The sequence below is a fragment of the Oculina patagonica genome, chromosome 4 (assembly GCF_052425735.1).
Source record: "Oculina patagonica isolate OP01 chromosome 4, crgOcupat, whole genome shotgun sequence".
NCBI classification, from domain to species: domain Eukaryota; kingdom Metazoa; phylum Cnidaria; class Anthozoa; order Scleractinia; family Oculinidae; genus Oculina; species Oculina patagonica.
The window spans coordinates 24,423,700-24,446,165 of NC_135761.1; the positions used below are offsets into that span (position 1 = coordinate 24,423,700).

The 22,466-nt window shown below is 41.4% G+C and overlaps 3 protein-coding genes across 3 annotated transcripts in view; 2 read left to right on the forward strand and 1 right to left on the reverse strand.

Annotated features, from left to right (window-relative positions):
• LOC144651724 (uncharacterized) overlaps positions 1-22,466 on the forward strand; it is a 165,431-nt gene that overhangs the window by 129,216 nt on the left and 13,749 nt on the right. The window lies entirely within an intron of this gene.
• LOC144651658 (uncharacterized) lies at positions 563-20,683 on the forward strand. Its single transcript, XM_078511606.1, has 9 exons — positions 563-794; positions 926-983; positions 5,034-5,138; positions 5,748-5,906; positions 6,653-6,733; positions 14,626-14,703; positions 15,185-17,067; positions 19,607-19,671; positions 19,840-20,683. The coding sequence occupies exons 1-9, from the start codon at positions 592-594 to the stop codon at positions 19,932-19,934; spliced, it is 2,727 nt and encodes a 908-aa protein (XP_078367732.1). The 5' UTR covers positions 563-591; the 3' UTR covers positions 19,935-20,683.
• On the reverse strand, positions 6,808-12,856 carry LOC144649912 (uncharacterized). The gene has a single exon (XM_078509508.1). The coding sequence runs from the start codon at positions 12,835-12,837 to the stop codon at positions 7,102-7,104; it is 5,736 nt and encodes a 1,911-aa protein (XP_078365634.1). The 5' UTR covers positions 12,838-12,856; the 3' UTR covers positions 6,808-7,101.

Below are 22,466 nucleotides of genomic sequence, written 5' to 3' on the forward strand. Positions count from 1 at the left end.
CCTGACCTTGAAATGAACGCTGAACGGAAGTCAACGTAACAAGGATGAATAGGTAAAATTTAGCTGAAATGATATATTTTATCTATTTCTCTTTGTCTCTCACCAGTTACTCGCTCCAGTTGCTGGGAAGAAAAATAAGTTTATAAGCTTTTGTGAACGTTCCCCAGATAACCATACCCAATTTCAGACCAAAATTTTCAAAATCTATACCCGTTTTCAGACCAAAACGGCTCAAAAACCATACCCTTTGGGGCGGCACATACCTATATATACCTATGGTCATAACCATCAAAACGGAGGTGAATTTCTTTAGTCTTCGTCAGTTATTAAAGTACTTCGACCGTCGTAAGCGTCAATATGATATCTGTAAATGCCTCTTCGACAAGGGTCATTATTTGAGTCATCTTGTAAACATCTTGTCCCAAAGCAAGGAAAAGTTGCGTGACTCTGAAATGTGGTGATCACGCGACAAGGCGCAGGCGCGGTGAACCGCGTCATTAAGATTTAGAAATCCTATTGAAGTGGGGTTTAAATTACAATAGAAAAAGTATTCTGTGGTTCTAGGTAAATCGATTTCTCCAGTCAGTTCGCATGTCTTTGGCTACGGAGGGAGAGCGTTTGGACTTTGATGAAAACCACACACCTACAATTGAAGGCGGCTTCGACTTTGCCTTTGTAGATGAGTTATCTTCAGGACAAAAATGCTCCATTTGTCTTCACGCCATGCGAGTTCCTGTGCAGACCGCAAGATGTGGTCATCGATTTTGCGAAAGCTGCTTGTTAGCGACATTCAGGTGTGAGTCTTTTCACTCGGAGACGGGGAATAAAATGCTAAGCTTTGATTTGTTAAGTGCAGCCTGAGCTCTGCTTGAGCAAGGCACCTTGAAATTGGTTTCTACTTATGATGCTGGTTTAAACTTTTCAGTGAAGACAGTGATCCAATATGTCCACAAGATCGCCAGCCTATTCCTGAAAATGGTGGGGTAAGTTCATTATCCAATACGGGTAAAACCATGACAAATTTGGTAGAGAGGTGCTTTTACTGGCTTGCTGATTATCATTCTTGCTAGTTTTCTTACGATCAGCTGCCGTTTCTGAGCTCAGTATAATTAAGCCACAGTTGAGTTTCCTTCAATGATAAATGTGATCAGGCTTAGAATTGACCTCCCGTTATGATATCAGGTTATATCTCAGAGTCTGATGGGATGGCTCTAAATTTATTACTAGTATACCGAACTGATTACAGAAAAAGAGCAGTCAGCTTTGTGTGGAGAGTTGAGAAAAGAAAATCCAAATTCGCGAGCTTGATCACCAGCTTACTGAAGGTATCTCTTTGTGACCTCAAAAGATATAGTTTATGATTTGCCGGTTGTGTTACGTTGTTCAGTACACGTTACAAAATGTCAGGAATTACATCAGCAAACAGAACGAAGTTTTGAAGTGTACGAAATTTCACCGTGCGCTTGAATGTTGTTCAACGTTTACAAAGTTTTTAAACAATGAACGTTTTAAAATATTGCCAATATTCTAAGATTGAACTCTTGGACTGAAAGATATCAGACTTTATCAAGCTTCAGCGTTGTACCGCGGTGACGTAAGAAATCGTATGGAATAGTTTTCGATGAAGCAGATGATTGATTTCGAATTTTGTTATTCCAGGCAGTCTTCAATGCTTCCGCAATAGTTCTAGCTGATGCGTGCTGTAGAGCACGCAATCAATGAATGAGATATTTTAAAACGATGCACTGATGTAGATGTTGACGGAAATTGTGGAACGTAGACAGAAGTTGCCGCGAACGGATGTAATTTCATGTGCTACCCGCACAATTAATTTATTCATTAAATGGTAAACGTGCTGACAGAAAGGTCCTTTAAAACGCATTTTAGCACATGTCAATCAGAAACAAATTGTTCTCCAACCTCGTTTCCAGGGTCTCTCTCTCTTACAGGGAACGAAGTTGATTATTGACAAAGAAATTTCCTAAGTGCGAAAGAGGATCAAAGATTACCTTTTATTCTGGTGAAAAAAAATTCGCGCTACCGAACCTGAGAGCACAGGCTATCAATGACCCATTGCATTCACGCCAATCCCATGAAAAAAGATAACATGTGAGATTGTGACATTACTGATAGAACGTATGAGATACATATGTACATGCAGTTATGCTTGATATGTGACGTGTTTTAGTGAACGTTTCAGGACACACACAAAAAACATGGGATCCATACGCGTTTTTGTTTCGCGTCACGTAATCTCATGTCACGTCATCCGTTTTTGGCTCATTCTTGTGCGCAAGCGCAAAAAGGATATATAAGACAATCTCGTCCCCAGAGGCCGCGATTCTTTTGGTCTGCGCCAGGGATCGGGACCTCTGGGCTATTCTGAAAAGCCGCCACAAAGGCGTCTGAATCTGATTGGCTGTTGAAAAACATGTTCGTTTCACCACAATCTATGGCGCACGCGTACAATCAAACCTGGTCCAGGATTTCCTGGTTCCGGTTTGGATTTGTCCAAAGCCGTTGAGTTTCCCGACCGCTGGTCAAGGGGAACGCAGGCTCTGGGAACGAGATTGGATATTAGAGTGAAGCGCATGTAAACGGAAGTTGTCGTGTGTAGCATGTAGACAAAAATGTGTGGACAATAAAATCAGTCTCTTCGAGCAACCTCATGGTAATTCGATAAAGTGCTGTTGACCTTAGCAAGTTTTTCCCACATAAACATGTTATGTACTGTATTCAGTAATGTAACAATCTCACTTCATTCGCCTTCGAATGTTTTTTTTTTTCAGTGGAGTTGCGTGGATTGAATGTCGAGACTAGGCCTTTCTCGATTATGCTAGTAAAACTGGCATTTAATGCTACTAGAAATTCTCGCATAAAGCCAAAAAAATGCTAAAATAATGCCTGATTTCTTTAAAAAATGCCACTTGAATTCCAAAGAATGCTTTGTTTTATTTCAAACAAAACGTACAAACTCTTACATTATATGCTCATATCAACAACAGGTGATACTTATAATTGTTTGCTTATAAAACTTGGGTCGGAATTAAAACTTTTCGAGCCAACAGCAACTAAGCACTACCAAGGTCTATCTTGCAAGTTCGTGGCCGACACCATCTTGGCTGAACAAGAGAAAGAATTACCCGCTGATACCCGCCCATACCTTTTTCCGTTGGTGTACACACACAAGTAACACAACACAAGTACACAAGTAACACAACGCACAAACCGTCGAAACAGACAGAAAACAATCAAATTAAGTAATCAAAATTGTGAAACTTTAGGATTATTTATTTTTCTTCTGAGTTCTGGGTGCTGAAATCTGGATCACAGTCATGAAAAATGACAGAAAATGCTAGCAATTCTTTTTCAAGAAAAAACGAAAAAAATGCTCGTTTTCCCCAAAAATGCCGACAAAATGCTAGTATAATCGAGAAAGGCCTAGTCGAGACAATGCACAGGGCTCAGAGGAGAAAAATTTGTCCGCACTTCAAAATTTCTACCGTACAAAACGATCTTCTAAAGTCTTCTTTAAAGGAGAAGTTTACTCCAGTGCGGCCATTTATTTTCTTTACGCCAATAAAAAGTTTACGCAAAGATATGTTCAATTTTGGTGAATAAGTAATTCACCAAAATTTCAACTTCCCTAGGAAGTTGAGTTGCGTCAATGAGTCACTGATCAGGGTCCCCTATACCTCTTTGCAAAATGGAATCACGTGAAAATATATGGTTTTTCACGCGTCACGAATAATTCTAAAAATGGTTTCACGTTCACGCAAAAATCATGGCAATCCCTGTTTAGACTGTTACGCTCTGAAGGTGTAAGACCAGATATTGAGTCTGTCAAGATCACGTACGCGGCAAAATAGCTGACAAAAGTTTCATCTGTTTAAAACCCAACCACAGAGCTAAAATAAAGACGTACGTTAACTAGAACTACCTAAAAAATCAGAAATATAATCTTATTTGTACGTCATCGCTTAAAAACAGGTTTTAAAAATTTAAAAATGTGTCTCAACACAAAATCAAAGGGCTCGTGGAGCCAGCTCATATTTTAAATCATGTCACATGGCAAGCCAAACTGCATGTTTTTTGTACCTGCTATCAGTATTTAAGTAACAATCCCACTTAATTTCTCTTTGATTGAGGCTATAGACCTTATGCAAAAATGGTTGTCATTCACTTCTGTTTGCTCAAGTTTCCTAAAACGCTGATGGTGGCTATTCTGAGAAGTTTCAGTGTTTTGGGTTAAATGGTTGCAAAGTTATGACTCTTTAAGATTTTAGAGATTTGTATGAAAAAAGTCACCCTGGCCTGCCTAGCCTCGTTTTCATGTTTTTGGCAATATAAATGCCCCTGTAACTTCCCATTAGATGAAAGTATAGCCTTCAAACTCCATACACTGATTTAGTTTGACTTTATCTTTAAGCTAGAGTAATTTAATTTCTTGACAAATGATTTTTCTGGGAGCCAAAAATAAACAGCCGCCATATTTGCATTGGGTCTATTTTTTGCCGTAAAACGGGATTTGATCTTTAATTTTTTCGTGATTCGTGATTCCCAATTTTAAGATCTTTTCACGTGCAAATGAACGCAATTTTTAACTTAAACGTGACACGTGAACGAAGAGTTGAATTAGACTTGAATCGTGAATCATCTTTTTCGTGACTTAATGTCTGACTATAGTCTATTTTATTAATTTTATCAATTTTTCCAATTTTATGCTTGTTGTTACTCATAGTTAGATATTTTTAAACTATTGTAATTTATATTCTAATGATTTAGGTGAGGTCCACAGTGTTACCAGTCTACGACTGTAAAGTGTTTTCCCTCTTTAAATAAAGTTACTACTATGTAAAGGTGTGTTGTGTTTCATGCCAGCAGTTCTATTGCTTCTGATTTTATCATTCTCATGACATGGAACAAAACCTCAGGCGACAGCAAAAAACAATAATTAATGCTAGTTCTTTAACAGAGTAACGGTTTGGTTTGCAAATCTTCATGAAAAGCTCTCATTTCCTTTATTGTCACAGTGGTTTCGCGACCTTGCCTGGGAGAGGGACATACTTTCTCTTCGTGTTAAATGTGATAAGAGTGAAAGAGGATGTGATTGGACTGGACAAATACGTCATTACGAGGTAATGAAGAGAGCTTGTATCTGAATACGACGTATATTTGCTAATATATTAAAGGGGAAGTTCACCTGCCTCGTTTGTCACTATTACCTTTTTCGATACCTTTTGAAAAATATCGCGTGGCTCAACCACATGGAGGCAAATTTAATAAATCCGCGTTAAACCGGGCAATTTTTATGTGACAACTTTATATATATTTGATCGTGTGGATAGCACAACAAATATTTGTCGACATTAAAATTTTAGTGCGCCAGTTATGACTTTAGACAGCAGAGATACGCACAGAGATACGCGCGTACAGTACCCAGTGGGAGATTTGGAGTCTGGAGACCACATATACTAACGCAATATTTGCCACATTTTAGGTGACGAGTCGTCTACACGAGCAATATTTTGTATGTGGCAATTTTTATTTGCCACATAAAAGCTGACACACCAGCTTCTCAACAACTATATTTGTCACATAAAAATTGGCAATTTTTTCTCATCTGCACGAGCAAATAAAAACTGTCACATAAAAATTGCTCGTGTAAAGGGGCCTTAAATTGATAAATTGGAACAGGAAAACAGTCTCTGTAACTGCAAGTTACTCTTTTCTTAAATCTTTTGCAGGAACACTTAAAGGTTTGCCAATATGAGGAGATGACTTGCGAAGAGTGTAACCAAAACGTGCAAAGACGTTTTCTGGACACACACGTGACATCAGAATGTCCCAATAGGATGGTGAAATGTGAATACTGTGAAAAGGAAATCGAATTCTGGTGCACAGGGGTGTGTCTGCCTAACATTAAAAACTTGAATAAAATGACAGTAATAATGGGAATAATTTGTTTTCGGACTTATAGTGCTCATCCTATCACGACAGAACGTTCGCCATTACCACTTTCGTGTTAATTTTGGTATTAAAAAGCGGTTTGTTACTAGCATTCATTTTGTTTCTTGATCTTAGGTGCTGCATTCCAGTGATCAGGATACTGTTATGTGTTTTGTTGTCGCCGAATATTATATTAATCTAGTCTGAGAATCAAACGGGGAGAATATCGGCCCTAGGCCTTAACAATACAGATCGAGTGCAGCGAGGTCCATAGAGAAAAGACCAAAGGCCGATATTCGCTTAGTCTCCTTCGCAGCCGCAGCCGCTCAGTACGATCCCAAGCGATCTTGTTTAATAAGAGATTTATTATAAAAAGGCTGCAAAAACCTTACCCCTTCCAACACAAAATATCGGACTGTACATCTGATTGGCTGATTTTACCTATAGGCCCTCGCAGCTGAATTGAGTCGTGTAATAAATTTAACAAAAGTTAACAAAAGTCAATTTACTGAAAAAATAATCAGAAGAACCACACATTTTAGGCTAACTTGATCACAGATAAGTTTTTATGAGATTGGTTATTATTAAAATGAAAATTGAAACTTGCAAAATTGAAAAATGTTTCTAAGAGATTAGTGTTTTGGTATAATTGCTTGTGTTGGTTTTACTTTATCGCAAACTAACTATTTGCTGATATCAACAGAGTCATGTTAATGATGAATGCACACGCTTTCCACTTGTTTGTCCTCAAAAATGTGGAATGCAGGAGATACCCAGAGAGGAGGTAATTACAGTAATGTAGAATTGGTGTGTGCTTGTGTCCCAGGTTCCAAGGTCAGTCGAACAAAACAACACTCGTAGAACACACAAAACATTTTAATTCCTATTCAACATGGCGGCCGTCTTCGCCTCGTGGTCCAACAACAAGTCAAAATGCGCATGCGCGCTAACTCTACTTAGGGGGGTACCCTACGTCTTATGTCTCATGCTTAATAAGGTAGTTAAACAATATCTTCTGCGGAACATCCTCCCCTTCCTTGATAAGACAATATCAACAAAATTGCACGAAAAAAAAAACACTATGAAAAAACTGTTTCGGTTTCAAAACTTCTTAGGCTAGAGTTCACAGTTCACTTATAAGTCACTTAATGTTCAACATTGTTCCAATGGGCAAAGTTTCACAATTGGTCTCCTGTACACAGTCTTTCCCACTTGAACATCGACGACTCGGACCCGGTCGTCCTTTCCAGGGAGCACTTTGACGATGCGTCCCAACGGCCATCTTCCTCTCGGGGTTTCTGTAGACATCACAATCACTACATCACCAACTTTCAAGTTAGGTCGATCTCTGTGCCATTTCTTTCTTGCACTTAGGCTCGGAATCCACTCCCGTAACCACCTCTGCCAAAAATGGCGAACAAGTTCCTGGACCCGACGCCACCTCTTTCTTGGGTTGAAGTCTTCAGTGTCAACACTGTCCGGTGCGAATCTTCCTCCCACTTGTCCATGAAGAAAATGGTTAGGGGTAAGAGGAACAAGGTCCGATGGGTCAGCTGATTGATAAGTCAGTGGCCGAGAGTTAATTAAATCTTCCGCGCCAACAACTGCACTTAACAACTCCTCATCGGTGATATCAGCAGAACCCAAGATCGCGTTAATGGCTTTCTTTGCCGCTTTGATCATGATCTCATGCACACCGCTGAAGTGCGGCCCAGCAGGCGGGTTAAAGTGCCAGTTGATTCTGTGGCTCGATGTGGTATCTTGGATCTTGTTCTGGTCTAAGGCTTCCAATTCTTTCAACTCATTACTTCCACCAACAAAGTTAGTTCCATTGTCACAAACAACATCTTTGGGAACACCACGCCGTCTTGTCATTCGAAAGAATGCATTTAGGAATGAATCAGTGTCAAGGCTGTATGCTACTTCAAGATGCACAGCCCTAGTCTCTAGGCAAGTAAACAGACATAGGTATCTCTTCTGGCGTGTCTTTCCTCTTCCCTGTTTGGTCATGAAAGGTCCACCAAAGTCAACGGATATGTGGCTGAATGCCCGAAGGGACTTTCGTGTGCGTAGCTCTGGCAAAGGGGCCATGATCTGTTTAGCTGGAGAAGCCTTCCTTCTTCTACACTGCATGCATTCTCTTTCCCACTCTCTAATTGCTTCTCTTGCTGAAATTATCCAGTACTGGACTGAAAGCTGTGCTAATACCTGATTGGTCCCTGCATGATGATCTTGCTCGTGTGCATGCTTGACTATGAGCTTTGTGACACAATGGCTACGAGGCAAGATGATGGGGTAACGGGTTTCCCATGGCAAATACTCTGCATAACGAAGTCTCCCATCACATCTTAGGACTCCTTCCTCGTCTAGAACAGGTCGCAGTGGCAGCAGCTTACTTCCACCTGGAATTTCCCTCCCAGCCTTCAATGCTCGAATTTCCTGCGCAAAAACTTCTTGTTGCGCCTGCCTGATATATCTCATTTCGGCAGCAGACACTTCATCAGGCTTTAAGGCTCCTTCTCTTCGAAGAGCGGCTGGTAAACGACAGTTCTCTAGGAAACGGTCAACACTTGCAGTAACTCTTGTGAGCTTACTCCAACTTGAGTATCTTTGTGGCTGCAGGCGGTCTTCACTGGTCAAGGCAAGGAATGTTTGCCCCTCTGTTTGTTCTGCTTCTTGGTACTGTTTACGGACTTCAATGTCTGGACCTTTCTTGACCTCAATTTTAGTCTCAGGCCACTCAGTTGAGTCTTGCTTTAGGAACGTTGGCCCACTCCACCATTTCTCTTCCGTTAACAGCTTAGAGACACTTTCTCCTCTGGTCAGCAGGTCAGCTGGGTTCTGTCCGGTTGGCACATACCTCCACTGATTAGGACTTGTCAAGGCTTGGATCTCTCCAACGCGATTAGCTACAAATGGCTTGAACTTTCGACTGCATCCACGAATCCAGTAAAGCACATCCATACTGTCAGACCAGAAGTTCCGGTGACAACTCTCAATGGCAAGGACCTTTCCAACTGTCTCGCTGAGCTTAAGCCCTACTACAGCTGCCATCAGTTCTAACCGTGGTATACTAACAGCTTGGAGTGGTGCAACACGAGACTTTGAAGCCACAAGACAACAACTAACAGATTCGTCTTCATACAGATGTCTAGTGTAGCAGGCTGCGCCGTATGCTTCTTGAGATGCATCAACAAACGTGTGCAAAGTTACACTTTTGACTGCATTGGTGTTTCTCAGGCATCTTGGAATGTGAAGGGTGGGTAGCACTGACAGCTCATCAAACCATTGTGTAGCCTTCAATGACAGTCTTCTATCCACCGGCTCATCCCAGTCCACACCACTTGCCCACATCTCTTGAATCACGACTTTGGCACGTATTGTGTACGGCGACAGCAAGCCAAGAGGGTCAAACAACGTGGCTATCTTCCTTAGGAAACTGCGCTTCGTATGATCATTGCTCTTGGTAGGCAGGTTGACTTGAAACTTGAACACATCCTCCATGGGACACCACAGAACACCCAGTGTCTTAACAGAGGGCAATTCGCCACTGTCGAGGTCAACTTCGGTCGCACAATCTGAAGCTGGAATGGACTGTAAAACTTCTGGCACGTTTGATAGCCATTTCCGGGCATGCATCCCAGCAGATTCCCATAACCTTGACAGCTGGCTGTACAACTCTACACCGGTCTTGACATCAGGAACGGAGTCCATGCTGTCATCCATGTACGTGCTCTCCAAAACAGTTTCCGCCGCGAGGGGAAGTTCTGATTGGTGATGTCTGGCATGTTCTTGAGCAACAAACTGTGCTTGGAATGGGGACGAGTTCACTCCGAATACAACTCTGTCAAACTCGAAGACATCAGGTTCTCGGTCGGTCTGCAAGTCTCGCCACAAGAAGCGATGATAAGGTTGATCTTCAGGTCTTAGCTTAATCTGCAGGTACATTTCCTGGATGTCACACATTAGGGCCACAGGATTGCGGCGAAATCTCAATAGTACGGCAAACAAGTCCTTCTGGAGTTTAGGCCCTTGGAGTACAATGTCATTCAGAGATACGTCACTGAATTTCGCTGACGCGTCAAACACAATACGAGTCTTGGTGGTCGGTTTGTCAGGCCTCAAGACTGGGAAATGGGGCAGGTACCAAAGTTGATCAGGCTTGACCTCTTCATGTGGGACTTTGTGAATGTATCCCTTCTCTTGATAGGTCCGTAATACTTTCTTGTAGGCTTCACCGAGTTCTGGGGACCGCTTCAACTTCTTCTCAGTACACTGTAGGCGACTCAAGGCCATGCTGTAATTGTCAGGTAATGATGGTCGATCCTGTTTCCAAGGCATACCAACAACATAGTGGCCATCAGTGAAGGTCAAGGAGTTAGAAACAGTGTCCTTTGCAAATTTCTCATCCGGTCTGACAACTAGAGTCTCTTTAGGTTCTTCAATGTCCCAGTAGCGGCGAACAAGACTGTTCAATTCATGCATGTCATTCAGAAAAAATGTGAAATTTGTCTGAACTTCCTCTGTTGGGATTTCTGGGCTCCCAATACACGTCCAGCCAAGTGGAGTCAGTCTTGCTATGGGCTCTCCTGCCTTTCCCCTGACATCCTCCAGCGAGTACAGCAAGTCTGCCTGGTCCACACCAATTAGGAGATCAACAATCGGTCTCGGCCCAACTTGATGGAACTTGATGTCTTTCAGGTGCTTCCACTTGTGCTTATGTTTACTCCAATCCACCACTTGCATACTTCCAGTAACTCTCTCGGCTGTATAGGCTGAGGCTAATTTGGACACTTTACCATCACAACTGCTGATCATGAATTCCACGACTGAGGTGGACAACTTTTCCTGGTTGTCATTCAATACATTAACAGTTAGTTCATGTGGTCTACCTTCTAGACCAAGTTCTGCTGCAATGTCACTATTTAAGTAAGTCCTACTGCTTCCATCGTCAAGAAGGGCATTCACTTTGATTCTCCGATGATGATTAGTTACATAGACAGGAACTGTTCTTAAGGCTACGAACCCCGATGAAGGCATTGCTCCAGTTCCTGTAGTAGCAGTGTGGGTTCTCTCTTCAGACTCCCCTTGCGCAGTAGCACCACCTTGCAACATACTGGATGAATCAACTTCTCTCGAGCCCGCTACGTTTGCCATCTCAGTATTCTCTGCTTTCTTTGGATCTTCATGAAGCATCCGGTGATGGTGAGAGCGACAACCATTCAACCCACAAACTCTGCTCCGAGAGCATGCCTCTCCGCGGTGTCCATTGCTGAGACATCTGAAACACAATTTCTGCTCCTTAGCGACATTCCACCTCATATCTACAGACATCTTCTTAAAGTTCTCACAGTTCCACATTCCATGGGATCCTTTACACAACTTGCACTTGTTCCCCTGTTTCTTCTTAGGTTCGGGATCTACTTCAGCTAGGAAGATTCTCTCTCTCTTGGACCCACTGAGGACACCTGTTATGGTCTCAGAAGCTGTGGTCAAAAACTCAGACTCTCTGTCAACAAACTCTCTCAGTGTTCCTACATTCTCAGTTCGATGGTTGTCACTAACCCACTGCTTGTACTTTGAGAGAAGGCCTTTGTTAAACTTCCGTTGAAGAGTGATGTACAATGATCCATTGCCTAGCTCGGCTTCCTGGTTAGCATCCTTTAAGTTCACAACAATTCCATCAAGCAGCTCTGAAAATCTCTCCAGGTCTTTCTCATTGTCCTCTCTTATTGGCTTAAAGGCATCCAGTTCTTCAAGGCGAAGTGTGAGAGCTCTACGTTTCCCGCCATACTTCCGCTCTAGACGAGTCTTTGCAGCTTCATAGGCAGCAGCAGAATGGCCCAAATGCTCGATTACTTTGAGGGCTTCCCCTTGAAGGCATTCACGTAACCTCAACAAATTGTACTCAGGTGACGCCTTAGTGCGATCTACACAAGAATAAAACGCTGCTTTCCATGTTTCATAGTTCTTCTTTTGGCCAAAGAACTTCGGAATGGTAACTCTTTTCAGTAAAGCAGAGTCAGTGCTGATCTGGTCTGAAATTGAGGACGAAAGCTGTTGACTGTTCCCAGTGGGCATAAAATGAGCTTGGTCTCCACTGATAGTAAACGGTGTAGATGAATAAACGCCGCCCATCGCAAGCGGTGTAGATGAATAAACGCCACCCATCGTGAACGGCGTAGATGAATAAATGCTGCCCATCGTGAGCGGAGTAGATGAATAAATGCTGCTCATCGTGAGCGGAGACAAACCTGACATCTCTCCAACAGTCGAAATAATTGGCACATGTGTAGACGAAGACACAGTAGGAACGCCAGAATTTTGTTCCTTTATCGGTTCTTTGGACGACAGACTCTCGTTTAATTCCTCCGATTTCTTCTTCGATTCTTGGTCTCGGCCGCGTGGTTCAGTTTCCCGCGTTTCTTGCTCTGGTTGTTCAGAAGGTTTTTCGCTGCGAAGTTTCTGTCCGAGTTGTCTTTGGCATTCCGCATACGTTCGCTCGATTTCTTGTTCGATTCGACTCAGCTCTACTTCTCGCCTACACACCTCTTCTCTCAGTTGTTCCGTTCGCTCTTTTACCGACGAATTACCCGAACTGCTCAAATATCCCTTCACAAGGTCTTCGATTTCTGTAAAGTCTTCTTCAATGGTCCCCAGTTCGTTCGAAAGGGCACTAGCTCGTCCCGAGTCTTTCAAATCTTCGTAACACTTCCCTAAATTCTCACAGGCTTGCAGCACGTCTTCATAAGCGTTCGTAAATGCATCCAAGCTTTCCATAACGTGCATTCGTGATGACATCCCTCCTTCCATCACCATCATAAGCTTGTTTTTGGTCCTCGTGTACCTACATTTCGATCGCATTTTCTCTTTTTTAAACTGTTCCATGTTGAATAACTCCAGTAAACCTCGCTCTGCTGCCAATAATGTGCTTGTGTCCCAGGTTCCAAGGTCAGTCGAACAAAACAACACTCGTAGAACACACAAAACATTTTAATTCCTATTCAACATGGCGGCCGTCTTCGCCTCGTGGTCCAACAACAAGTCAAAATGCGCATGCGCGCTAACTCTACTTAGGGGGGTACCCTACGTCTTATGTCTCATGCTTAATAAGGTAGTTAAACAATATCTTCTGCGGAACATGGTGGTCTAATTGATTCTGTAGCGTGGGGTAACTAGGTGTATTAACTAGGACGGTTCACTTAGAGTGTCTGGATGACATTTATTGTCAACTACACGCTTGTGTGCTATACTACATGACTATGTGTGCTTAAAGGGCAATCGCCGAGTTACCCTGTAGTTGGAGTTACCTATCATCCCCCAAAAGAGCATATGCGACCATGCAAGAGATTTTCTGACGTTTGAGTTTCTTGGCGTTCCGTAGAACAACGAGAATAATTGTCCTGACTTTCACTGACACATCTTTTCTTTTCCTCTCCTTTGCCTTTAAACTTCGTACTTTGTACAGTGGACGGGGGGGGGGGGGGTACTCCAAAAAGTTTTATACGGGGAGGCTCCGCCCCAAGTTCTAAACCCTTACCCTTTTATATACCATTTTTGACAGAAATTGTACCCCTTTCGTATACCTTTAACTGCAAAAAGGTACCCCTTTCATATACTTAAGAGACATGGCGTGGACTTAAAATAGGACGTTTTCTTGTCATTTTTATGTAGCTCTTAATAAATTAAAATAATATACAGACATAAATTGCGTCTGCTCGAAATATTTTAATTAAAGGCCCTTTTAAATAGCCAAATGACAGATTTCCATACCCTTTCATATACTTAAACTCGTGAAATCCCTACCCTTTCATATACCTGAAGCCTGAAAAAGGTACCCCTTTCGGGCGGAGCCTCCCCGTATAGGCCATTATAGGGAGTACCCCCCCCCCCCGGGACAGTGGAACCCCGATATAACGATGAATATGCTATGTCCCGGCAAAAGTTACAGTGAAATGTTTGGGACAGAACCCCGATATAACGATCTTCGATATAACGATATTCCCGAAATAACGATGAGAATTTAGCGGGCCGAGCGTAAAATCTTTTCCGATATAACGATACTATAGTATGTCAGTACTACAATTTAAATAAAAAAAAAAAAATAATACAAAGCTTTCAGTTGAGGATGTCCCAGCGGTATACGACAGTATTTTCCTGACGAGTTCAATTAAGAGTCACTTCCGAATGCGAGTTGTTTACTCGCCATGTCATGCCTACAGGAAGAATGGACGAATGGAACGGAATTTTCCGGTTATTCCAATTTTCCGGAACGTCAGGACAACCTCGCGAGGTTGTCTTAAAATTCCGGAATTTTATTCCGGGAAATTTCTGTTCCATTCGCTTTCCAACCCGGAATTTCCGAAATTTTTAGTTGAATGGAAAGTGCTCATAATTTCGCAAAAACGTCTCAATTTTGCGTTTGTTCTAAGTTTTCGTCATTTTAAAAGAGTTGAAGGAATAATCCATAATCTGGAACTTTTAAGCATTTGAAAATGTGTGGTTTGTAGGGGTTTGTTTTGAGAACAAAAGCGCTAGAGGGATCCGCGCGCGGACGGTCCTGAAAGTGGCTGATGCCTTCACCATGTTTCCAGATCCTCTATCTCTTTTAAAAGACTACAATCAAGGAGATCACAGTGACTAAATTTTAAACGAACCATGCATGTTCTGTTGCAGATGGAGTCCCACATGAGGGACGATTGCATGATGACCATGGTGGTCTGTCCTTACGAGAAAGGTGGATGTAGCTTCCATGTAAGTTGATAATGACACGTCGGATTGATCTGTAGGAAATTTATAGATTTGCCAACTGAACAAAACCTATTCTTATACATACACGTTTATTTCAAATTCCATATATAAAATAAACATAAATTTGAAAAGGGCAGTTTCGAGTTGGCCCTATTGATGAAACTCCCCTAAAAGTAGAAATATACTAAAATTAGGATAAAAAATTACAATTTACATTATATTAACAACTAATGAAAGGTTAAAAATGTATTTAAAAAGTTAAATATTCTTAAAATGATCGAAGTCTAGATTTAGAAAGTTCCAGATCTTCGGCTTTGACAACATCCTTCGGTAAGCTGTTCTATTCCCAAGTCACTCTTAAAACCTTTACTGCAGGGGAAAATCTGGGAGCGGCTTCAGGAGAGAGAAGTAACTTGTAAGCCGTCCACAATACCTGAATTGGCATCACGATATAACATATTAATGTTATGCAATCTTTATACAGGACAAAAGGAGTCATCTGAAAGGTCATCTTGATGTCTCGAGAGAGGAGCACCTGAGACAAATATGGTTCGTGTATTTAAGAGCAACGGAGCGATTAGATCAGTTTGAAACCGATTTTGAATCCATAAAGGAGCAGTTAAATGAGTTGGAGGAAACAGCCGAAGAACCAATTAGACAATGGCAAGTCGAGAAGACATACATGAAAGAGCGATTAAGTCAGTTGGAGTTGGTAACTAATCCTAAATTAGGAGAGCTGCAAGCTGAGGCAGGATCCATGAAAGAGCGATTAAATGAGTTGGAAAAAGTAGAAAAACGAATTAAAAAATGGCAAATTGCAGCAACAAAACCCATGAAAGAGCGGCTAACTAAGTTGGAGGAAGGGCATGGTAAAATGGGAGATCTACAAACCGAGACTGAATCCATGAAAGAGCAACTAAAAGAAATGGAGGTAGTAAAATGTCAATTGAAAGAATCCATGAAAAGGTTACTGAAGAGGATAGGCGAAGTTATTAACGAACTGAAGTTGTCGGAGGAAAAGCTTCAATTGGAAAATATGGCACTGAAGGAAGACGTTGCAAAACTGAGTAGGGAGATTGAAGAAGTAAGACATACTGCTGCCAGTAAGGTACAAAATGTGGAGCTGGAACTGAGAAGAGAGCTTCAAGAAATTAAACAGTCCGTTGCTGATAATATGCAGAATGAAAAACGAGTTACACGATTTATGAACAATACGTCTCAAGCTATGCAGGTAAACCAAACACCTAATCCAACCAGCCAGTCAACACGACCGTCAAATTCAACCAGCCAGTTGACACAACCGCCAAACCCAACCAGTCAGATGACACGACTGCTTAATTTAGCCAGCCAATTTACCCAAGCACCTAAACCAACTAGCCAGTCGACACAACCGCCTAATTTAACCAGCAAGTCAAAACAACCGCCTAATTCAAGCAGCAAGTCAACACAACCGCCTAATTCTAGCAGCAAGTCGACACAACCGCCTAATTCAAGCAGCAATTCGACACAACCGCCTAATTCAAGCAGCAAGTCAACACAACCGCCTAATTCAAGCAGCAAGTCGACACAACCGCCTAATTCAAGCAGCAAGTCAACACAACCGCCTAATTCTAGCAGCAAGTCGACACAACCGCCTAATTCAAGCAGCAAGTCGACACAACCGCCTAATTCAAGCAGCAAGTCAACACAACCGCCTAATTCAAGCAGCAAGTCGACACAACCGCCTAATTCAAGCAGCAAGTCAACACAACCGCCTAATTCAAGCAGCAAGTCAACACAACCGCCTAATTCAAGCAGCAAGTCGACACAACCGCCTAATTCAAGCAGCAAGTCAACACAACCGCCTAATTCTAGCAGCAAGTCGACACAACCGCCTAATTCAAGCAGCAAGTCGACACAACCGCCTAATTCAAGCAGCAAGTCAACACAACCGTCTAATTCAAGCAGCAAGTCGACAGAACCTCCTAATTCAAGCAGCAAGTCGACACAACCGCCTAATTCAAGCAGCAAGTCAACAAAACCGCCTAATTCAATCAACCAGTCGACAAATCCAAGCATTCAGTGGACACAACCACTCAATTCAACCAGCCATTTTACACGACCACCCAATTCAACCAGCAAGTTAACCAGTCAGTACACGCAAGTGTCAAATCCAACCAGCCAGTCAACACGATTGCCTTATCCAGCCACTAAGATGACCACCCAGTTGAGAAAAAACCCGAATCCAACTGACCATTTGTCCACGCCAAGAAAGCCTGAGACTACGGAAGAGGAAAAAATACGCAATCCTGTTCAGAAACGTGCACATGCAGCGCTTGACCCTGATAATCCAGCGAAGAAAAGAAAAATCACGAAAACTAAATGCAAGTATGTATACGTTCATGTTTCCAAGGGTTATCTTTTTAACGTGGCGTAGAAGAAGCTTTACTTAATTTTTCATTCTTTACTGATCATTTCTGTTACTGCGTTTTCTAACCTTTTCTTGGAAATGTTTAGAGAGTGTGGTAACCTGTACTACTCAAACTTGCGTCAGCGAATAGAGTGCAAACCAAAAAAAATAAGACAAGAATTAACTTGACGATAACTGACTAAGAACGCTCAAGTTTTTAAAACCAGTTACATTGCAACAAACTAAGTGACAATCAGAGACATCTGGCAAAGGATGAGTTTTCACTCTTAGGTGATTACAGCTCACGTCGAATGGAAACGTCAGTAACCAACATTATTATATGACTAGCTCCGTGAGCGGTCAAGATGAAACGAATCCCGTGCTCTGATTGGCTACCCGAGCGGTCAAGATGGAGCCATCTTGACCGCTCGGGATCGCCCGCTGTGTTCCCGCAAGGGAAAAACTTTTCAGTTCCGTCGACGCTACTACAAAAAGCTTTTCCGTCGTAAACTTGAGCTATGAAACCATTTACCGAAACAAAACAAATATTTTCTGCCTGTTTCTAGCGAAAGAGAGTCCAATTACAAAGAAATAGGTCTTGAAGCGAACGAGAACAAACTAATTAAACAGCAAATGTTAACGAGTTTCGTGAATTTTATTTGCCACAACAACCAGCTATTAGCTTAAATACAAAAATTAAAACGCAAAGCGACTTGAAGACATGATATCGGTTTTGTTCGGCGGAAAAGGGAGAGAAGTCAGTGACATACCTGAAGAATAAACAATTCGGCAAACTTGTCGTTTGTGTAAATCTTGATTGAAATCTTGATGGAGAGAGCGGTCGGCACGGCGAACCATTCAGGCACTGTAAGCTTTTAAAACATCTTCTCACCGAAGCCTCTAACGCTCACGTCGAATAAGGTCGTGTCGAACATTTAAATCAATGATGTAGGAAAGTTCAAGCTCTTCCCGTGAATTTATAAGTCCCAAACGCTTTCAACAATCACAATTTCAATATTCAGCTCGTGTCACCGTGTCGGCAGGTTTGCACCACTAAAGCGCCAGAAGCGAGCAAATACTCTACAAAACGTCCAATAATCAAAAGCTGGCGGCCAGATAGAATGGACATTCTTGTTTTAAGGCTTCAAACTCAACGTCGATTTGCAATTTTAGTATCCTTTTGAGGGTTAAAAAGAGGTGAATTTCGCTGTTGTCGCGTCGTTTTACTTCGTCTCGATTCATTCAAGAATTTGACAGTCAGTCATTAAACTTTTAAACCAATGAAATGATTTTAGCGTGCGCCATTGAATGTGCATGCAACTGGCTTCCTTTTCAGTACTCGAAAAAAGTCATATAATAAATCTTTTATTGACCAAGCTTGTTCGGTCAAGATGGCAGGATATTGGCCTCGTTCTTTTTTTGCGTGTTTATGGACCTCGACTTCGTCTCGGTCCATAAACACGCAAAAAAAGAACTTGGCCAATATCCTGCCATCTTGACCTCACGCTTGGCCAATAACCCATATGTAGTCGTTCTCAAGCTAAGGCCATGCTGCACCCAGACATGATTACACTAACTTGAGTTCGCTGGTGCTCGTAAAAACGGAACTAAACATCACAAGCACAAGGATGTGTTTTACAGCTTTTGTGACCTTGTTGTAGACGATGACCAGTTCTTTATATATAAATGTAAAAGTAGCCGCGAATGCAATGATTTTAAATATTAAATTCGGCTTAAGAATACTGAGCAAAAGAAACGTCGAAACATAAATAACATTTTGTATAAGTACAGACAATCACGTGACAACCAAATTTTCAGCTCGATGGTTCTTAGGAATGGCACTCGAGAGCTTCGCCATAACTCCTCGGTTTGTCTTTAAACTGCTTCTTGTCCTACAGATAATAAAAAGGTAAAATTGTTTTTGAAGACACTGTATCGTTCGATAAAGTTTAACCGAAGTTTTGCCATTGCTGCCTTGCCCAAGGTTAGCCCACTTCTTAACAGACTCGAGTTAAATCTTCGTACGTCTTCGAGACAACATCGAAAGACTTTAGGTCAACTTTGGTAAGAAGAGTGGGCTCTCAGCAGAATTGTTAAATAATGTCATAGTCAAGGTGAATATAACATGCGTTTTTGAACATTTTGGGATAAGCTGAACTAAATGTTACATTTCGTTTAATCTTTAGAAAGGAGCTAGTGAAAAGGAGAAGAGTAGTGATCAATGGGAAATTCAAACTAGCCAAAACGTTCTTACAAAAAAGGGTCCTCATAAAAAAGAGTGTAAATAATGTTTTATCTCATTTTATTTTCCTATTAATAAGAATATTTCATGCAGGGGTATCTAGGGGTACCTATATTTTGATCACAATGCAAATCATGACAACAATAACCCCAGCGCTAAAAACGAATAACTGATGACGCACGGATGACTGAAAACATGGGTTGCAGGGAGATGGTCATTGGGAAGTGGCCGTTTTATGGCTGTTGACGTATGTTTCTATTAAAAACCTTTTGTAGGGCTCCAAAGTCAAAATCGCGTAAGTTGAACAACAACACTGACAATGGACAACCACAGAAGATAGGTAAGCTCATATTTCTTGTTGCAAAAAAAAAAAATGAAATTCTCGATATAGTGCCAACGCCAATTTCCTATTTTCAGCTAGTAAACAGCAATGAACCGGTATATATTTCGTATTGCAAGGATGTATATAGATTTCAAAACCTAACACTAATTTTGTTTGGATTAACAGAGATACCGTTCTCGAAGACGACTTTTGATTCTGATTCTGATGGTGACGATGATAATGATGGCGATGAAGAACACGAAGAAGAAGAAGAAAACTAAAAACTGCTTTAGTGATACCCCGGTTGTGAAAAGCGCTACAGAGCTATAATTTTGACAAAACATTTATTTCTGCCTGTTCTATAATCTACAAGTTTTTTTCGAGCAAACAAACAGTTTTTGCAACACTGATCACAACTCGTCAGTTGTATTTTGATCGATCGCCTTTCCATGGATAGACATAGGCGAGTCAAACCATAGTTTGTAAATTACGATTGTGGAGTGCGAAGTCTAGTCAGATATAGAAATAGAATAAGGCAGATTAATAATAACAAGAGTTGCACAAATCTTTTTAACAGAACTATACAGAAGCAAAGGACATTTTCTAAGTTCCTATCCAGTGAAACCAACTACAATTCCAGACAATAATGTTGGTACAATGTAAAAGTTCTTTTGTTACTGAGTTCTCCCCTTCCCCTCCACTTAAAAAATGCGATATTTTCCAACATTGGGTGTGAGGAGGGGGTCGTGACCCACGTGAAGTGTCCAAACTAATTTTTGTCTGGGATTGTAGGGTGAGTGACAGGTGGCAATGGAAGAAGATTACCTTCTCCTCTGCCATCTCCTCTCCGTTTTGATTGGCTATTTCAATTTATAACCATGTATTTAGGGTTTACGATTGTACAATGTAAAACTTGTCTAACAACTGCGAACAAGATCAAATTCATGAGGCGTATGCCGATGGCGTACTATTGCAAGCAAAGTGTGCTGTTCCTTACAAGCATTTTGAATAAAGATTAATGACAAGCCTGCGACGGTGCTGTGGTTAACTGAATGATACCCTCATATTTCTACTCTAACGAGCATATCTTTAAGATATATACCTATTTTGTAGGATATAATGGGGAATTTTTGAAGATCGACTTAAGCAAAGGCTAATTTTGTATTAGATGTATGTTTACATGAAAGGTCACATGCCGATCGGTGGTATGTTGTGACAAATGGCAACATGAAACAGCACGCAACCTCGAGGTTCGTGTTAACGAACATTCAGATGTCAATAAGCAGTCAGAGCCAGCCAAGCACATCAGAAAACACCCTAATCCCAAGTTCACGTGGAATGTTTTAACCACCCCCCACTCATGGTTAAAAAGAAGAATAAAAGAAGCATTCTACATTGCACGCTACCACCCTGAACTAAACAAACAAGTGCAATCACTGGACCTCACCTTGTTCCCAATGGGAACGGGTATTACATAACTGGTGTTATCTGAACTATAAGAACGATGAGCGTATGCAGATTTTTTCACTCTGATGATGATCGAACAGATCGAAAACGTTTAGAATCAATTTTTAACAGCTTTTACCTTAAGTTTTATTTTTAACCTTTTATCGGCGAAATGTATATATGGCAAGATTTGTTTTCGTACATTTGCTTTTTGTTGACTTTTAACAGCATGCCTGTATCATTTAAAAGGAGCGCGTGGAGGCGCGATTTAAAACTTGAGATACTTTTTTCAAACGTTGTTTAAGTATATTTTTTTAGAAGTCTGAAGGGCTTCACCTTAAATAAAAATTTGTCGCAATGCATTCTGTACCAGATGTATTTTTGGGTTATTCCCCATTCCGGGCTAAGGCCGATGACAAGCGCATTTAACTTTACTTTCTAAGGGCAGCACCTGTAACGTCCGAAGTCTTTATGATCCGAAAGTACGAATAGAAATAAGTACTTTTCCTGTAGTGGGGGCCACATTTATGTTAGCTAAACTTATAAAAATACAGTCGAACTTCCAGAAAGCGACCACCTAAACTGTCAAGCCTTGGTGGTCGCTTAGGGTGGTATTCGCTTACGAGATGTTCGAAGATCACATGGTCTAAATCGCCTGTAGCTTACTCCATGCACAAATGCATTTATAAACCCTGTTTTAAGACCACTGATTGAATTGATCGATGACTCCCAGCGATAGAACAAACAAGCAATTTTCTGATTCAAATAAGTAACTTTACAAAACATGCGATCTCATTTACTAGTAACGGTTTAGACAACGAGCTAACAGAAGTTCACTGATCTTCGTGAAGTGTACCGGTGCCACGCTCCAAAACAAAGTTGACACTCTACACATAGCCTGAACACGTGTTAAATGGTTCGAAGAGATTTCAGGGCGTGCAATTTCTAAGTTATAATAGTAACAGTTTCATGCTAAGCCAACAGTGTCGTGTATATGTTGTAGTTCAAATTGGTTTTCAGGTTAAACTTGTTTCCAACCTAGGTTAATCTGTTTCAACCTGATGATAACACTCTTACAACGACAGAAACAATTTACATTCATTAACAAGAAATCCCAGTGAATAAATTCAAATTGTTTGAAGGGTTTAAAAGAGTGTTATCTTCAGGCTGAAGAGCACAGGCTCGCTGCACGGCACTCGTTACTCAATGCCAGAGGTACAGGGTCGTTAGCTTCTAGATCAGTCGGACAGCATTTCAGCGGCAGTAAGACACTCGAGGTTTAGGAACTTCTTCTATCTTCTTTATTGCATCTGGACTAAACAACTCTTGACAGCTGTAGGTAACTCAAATGTTGTACAGTACAAGGC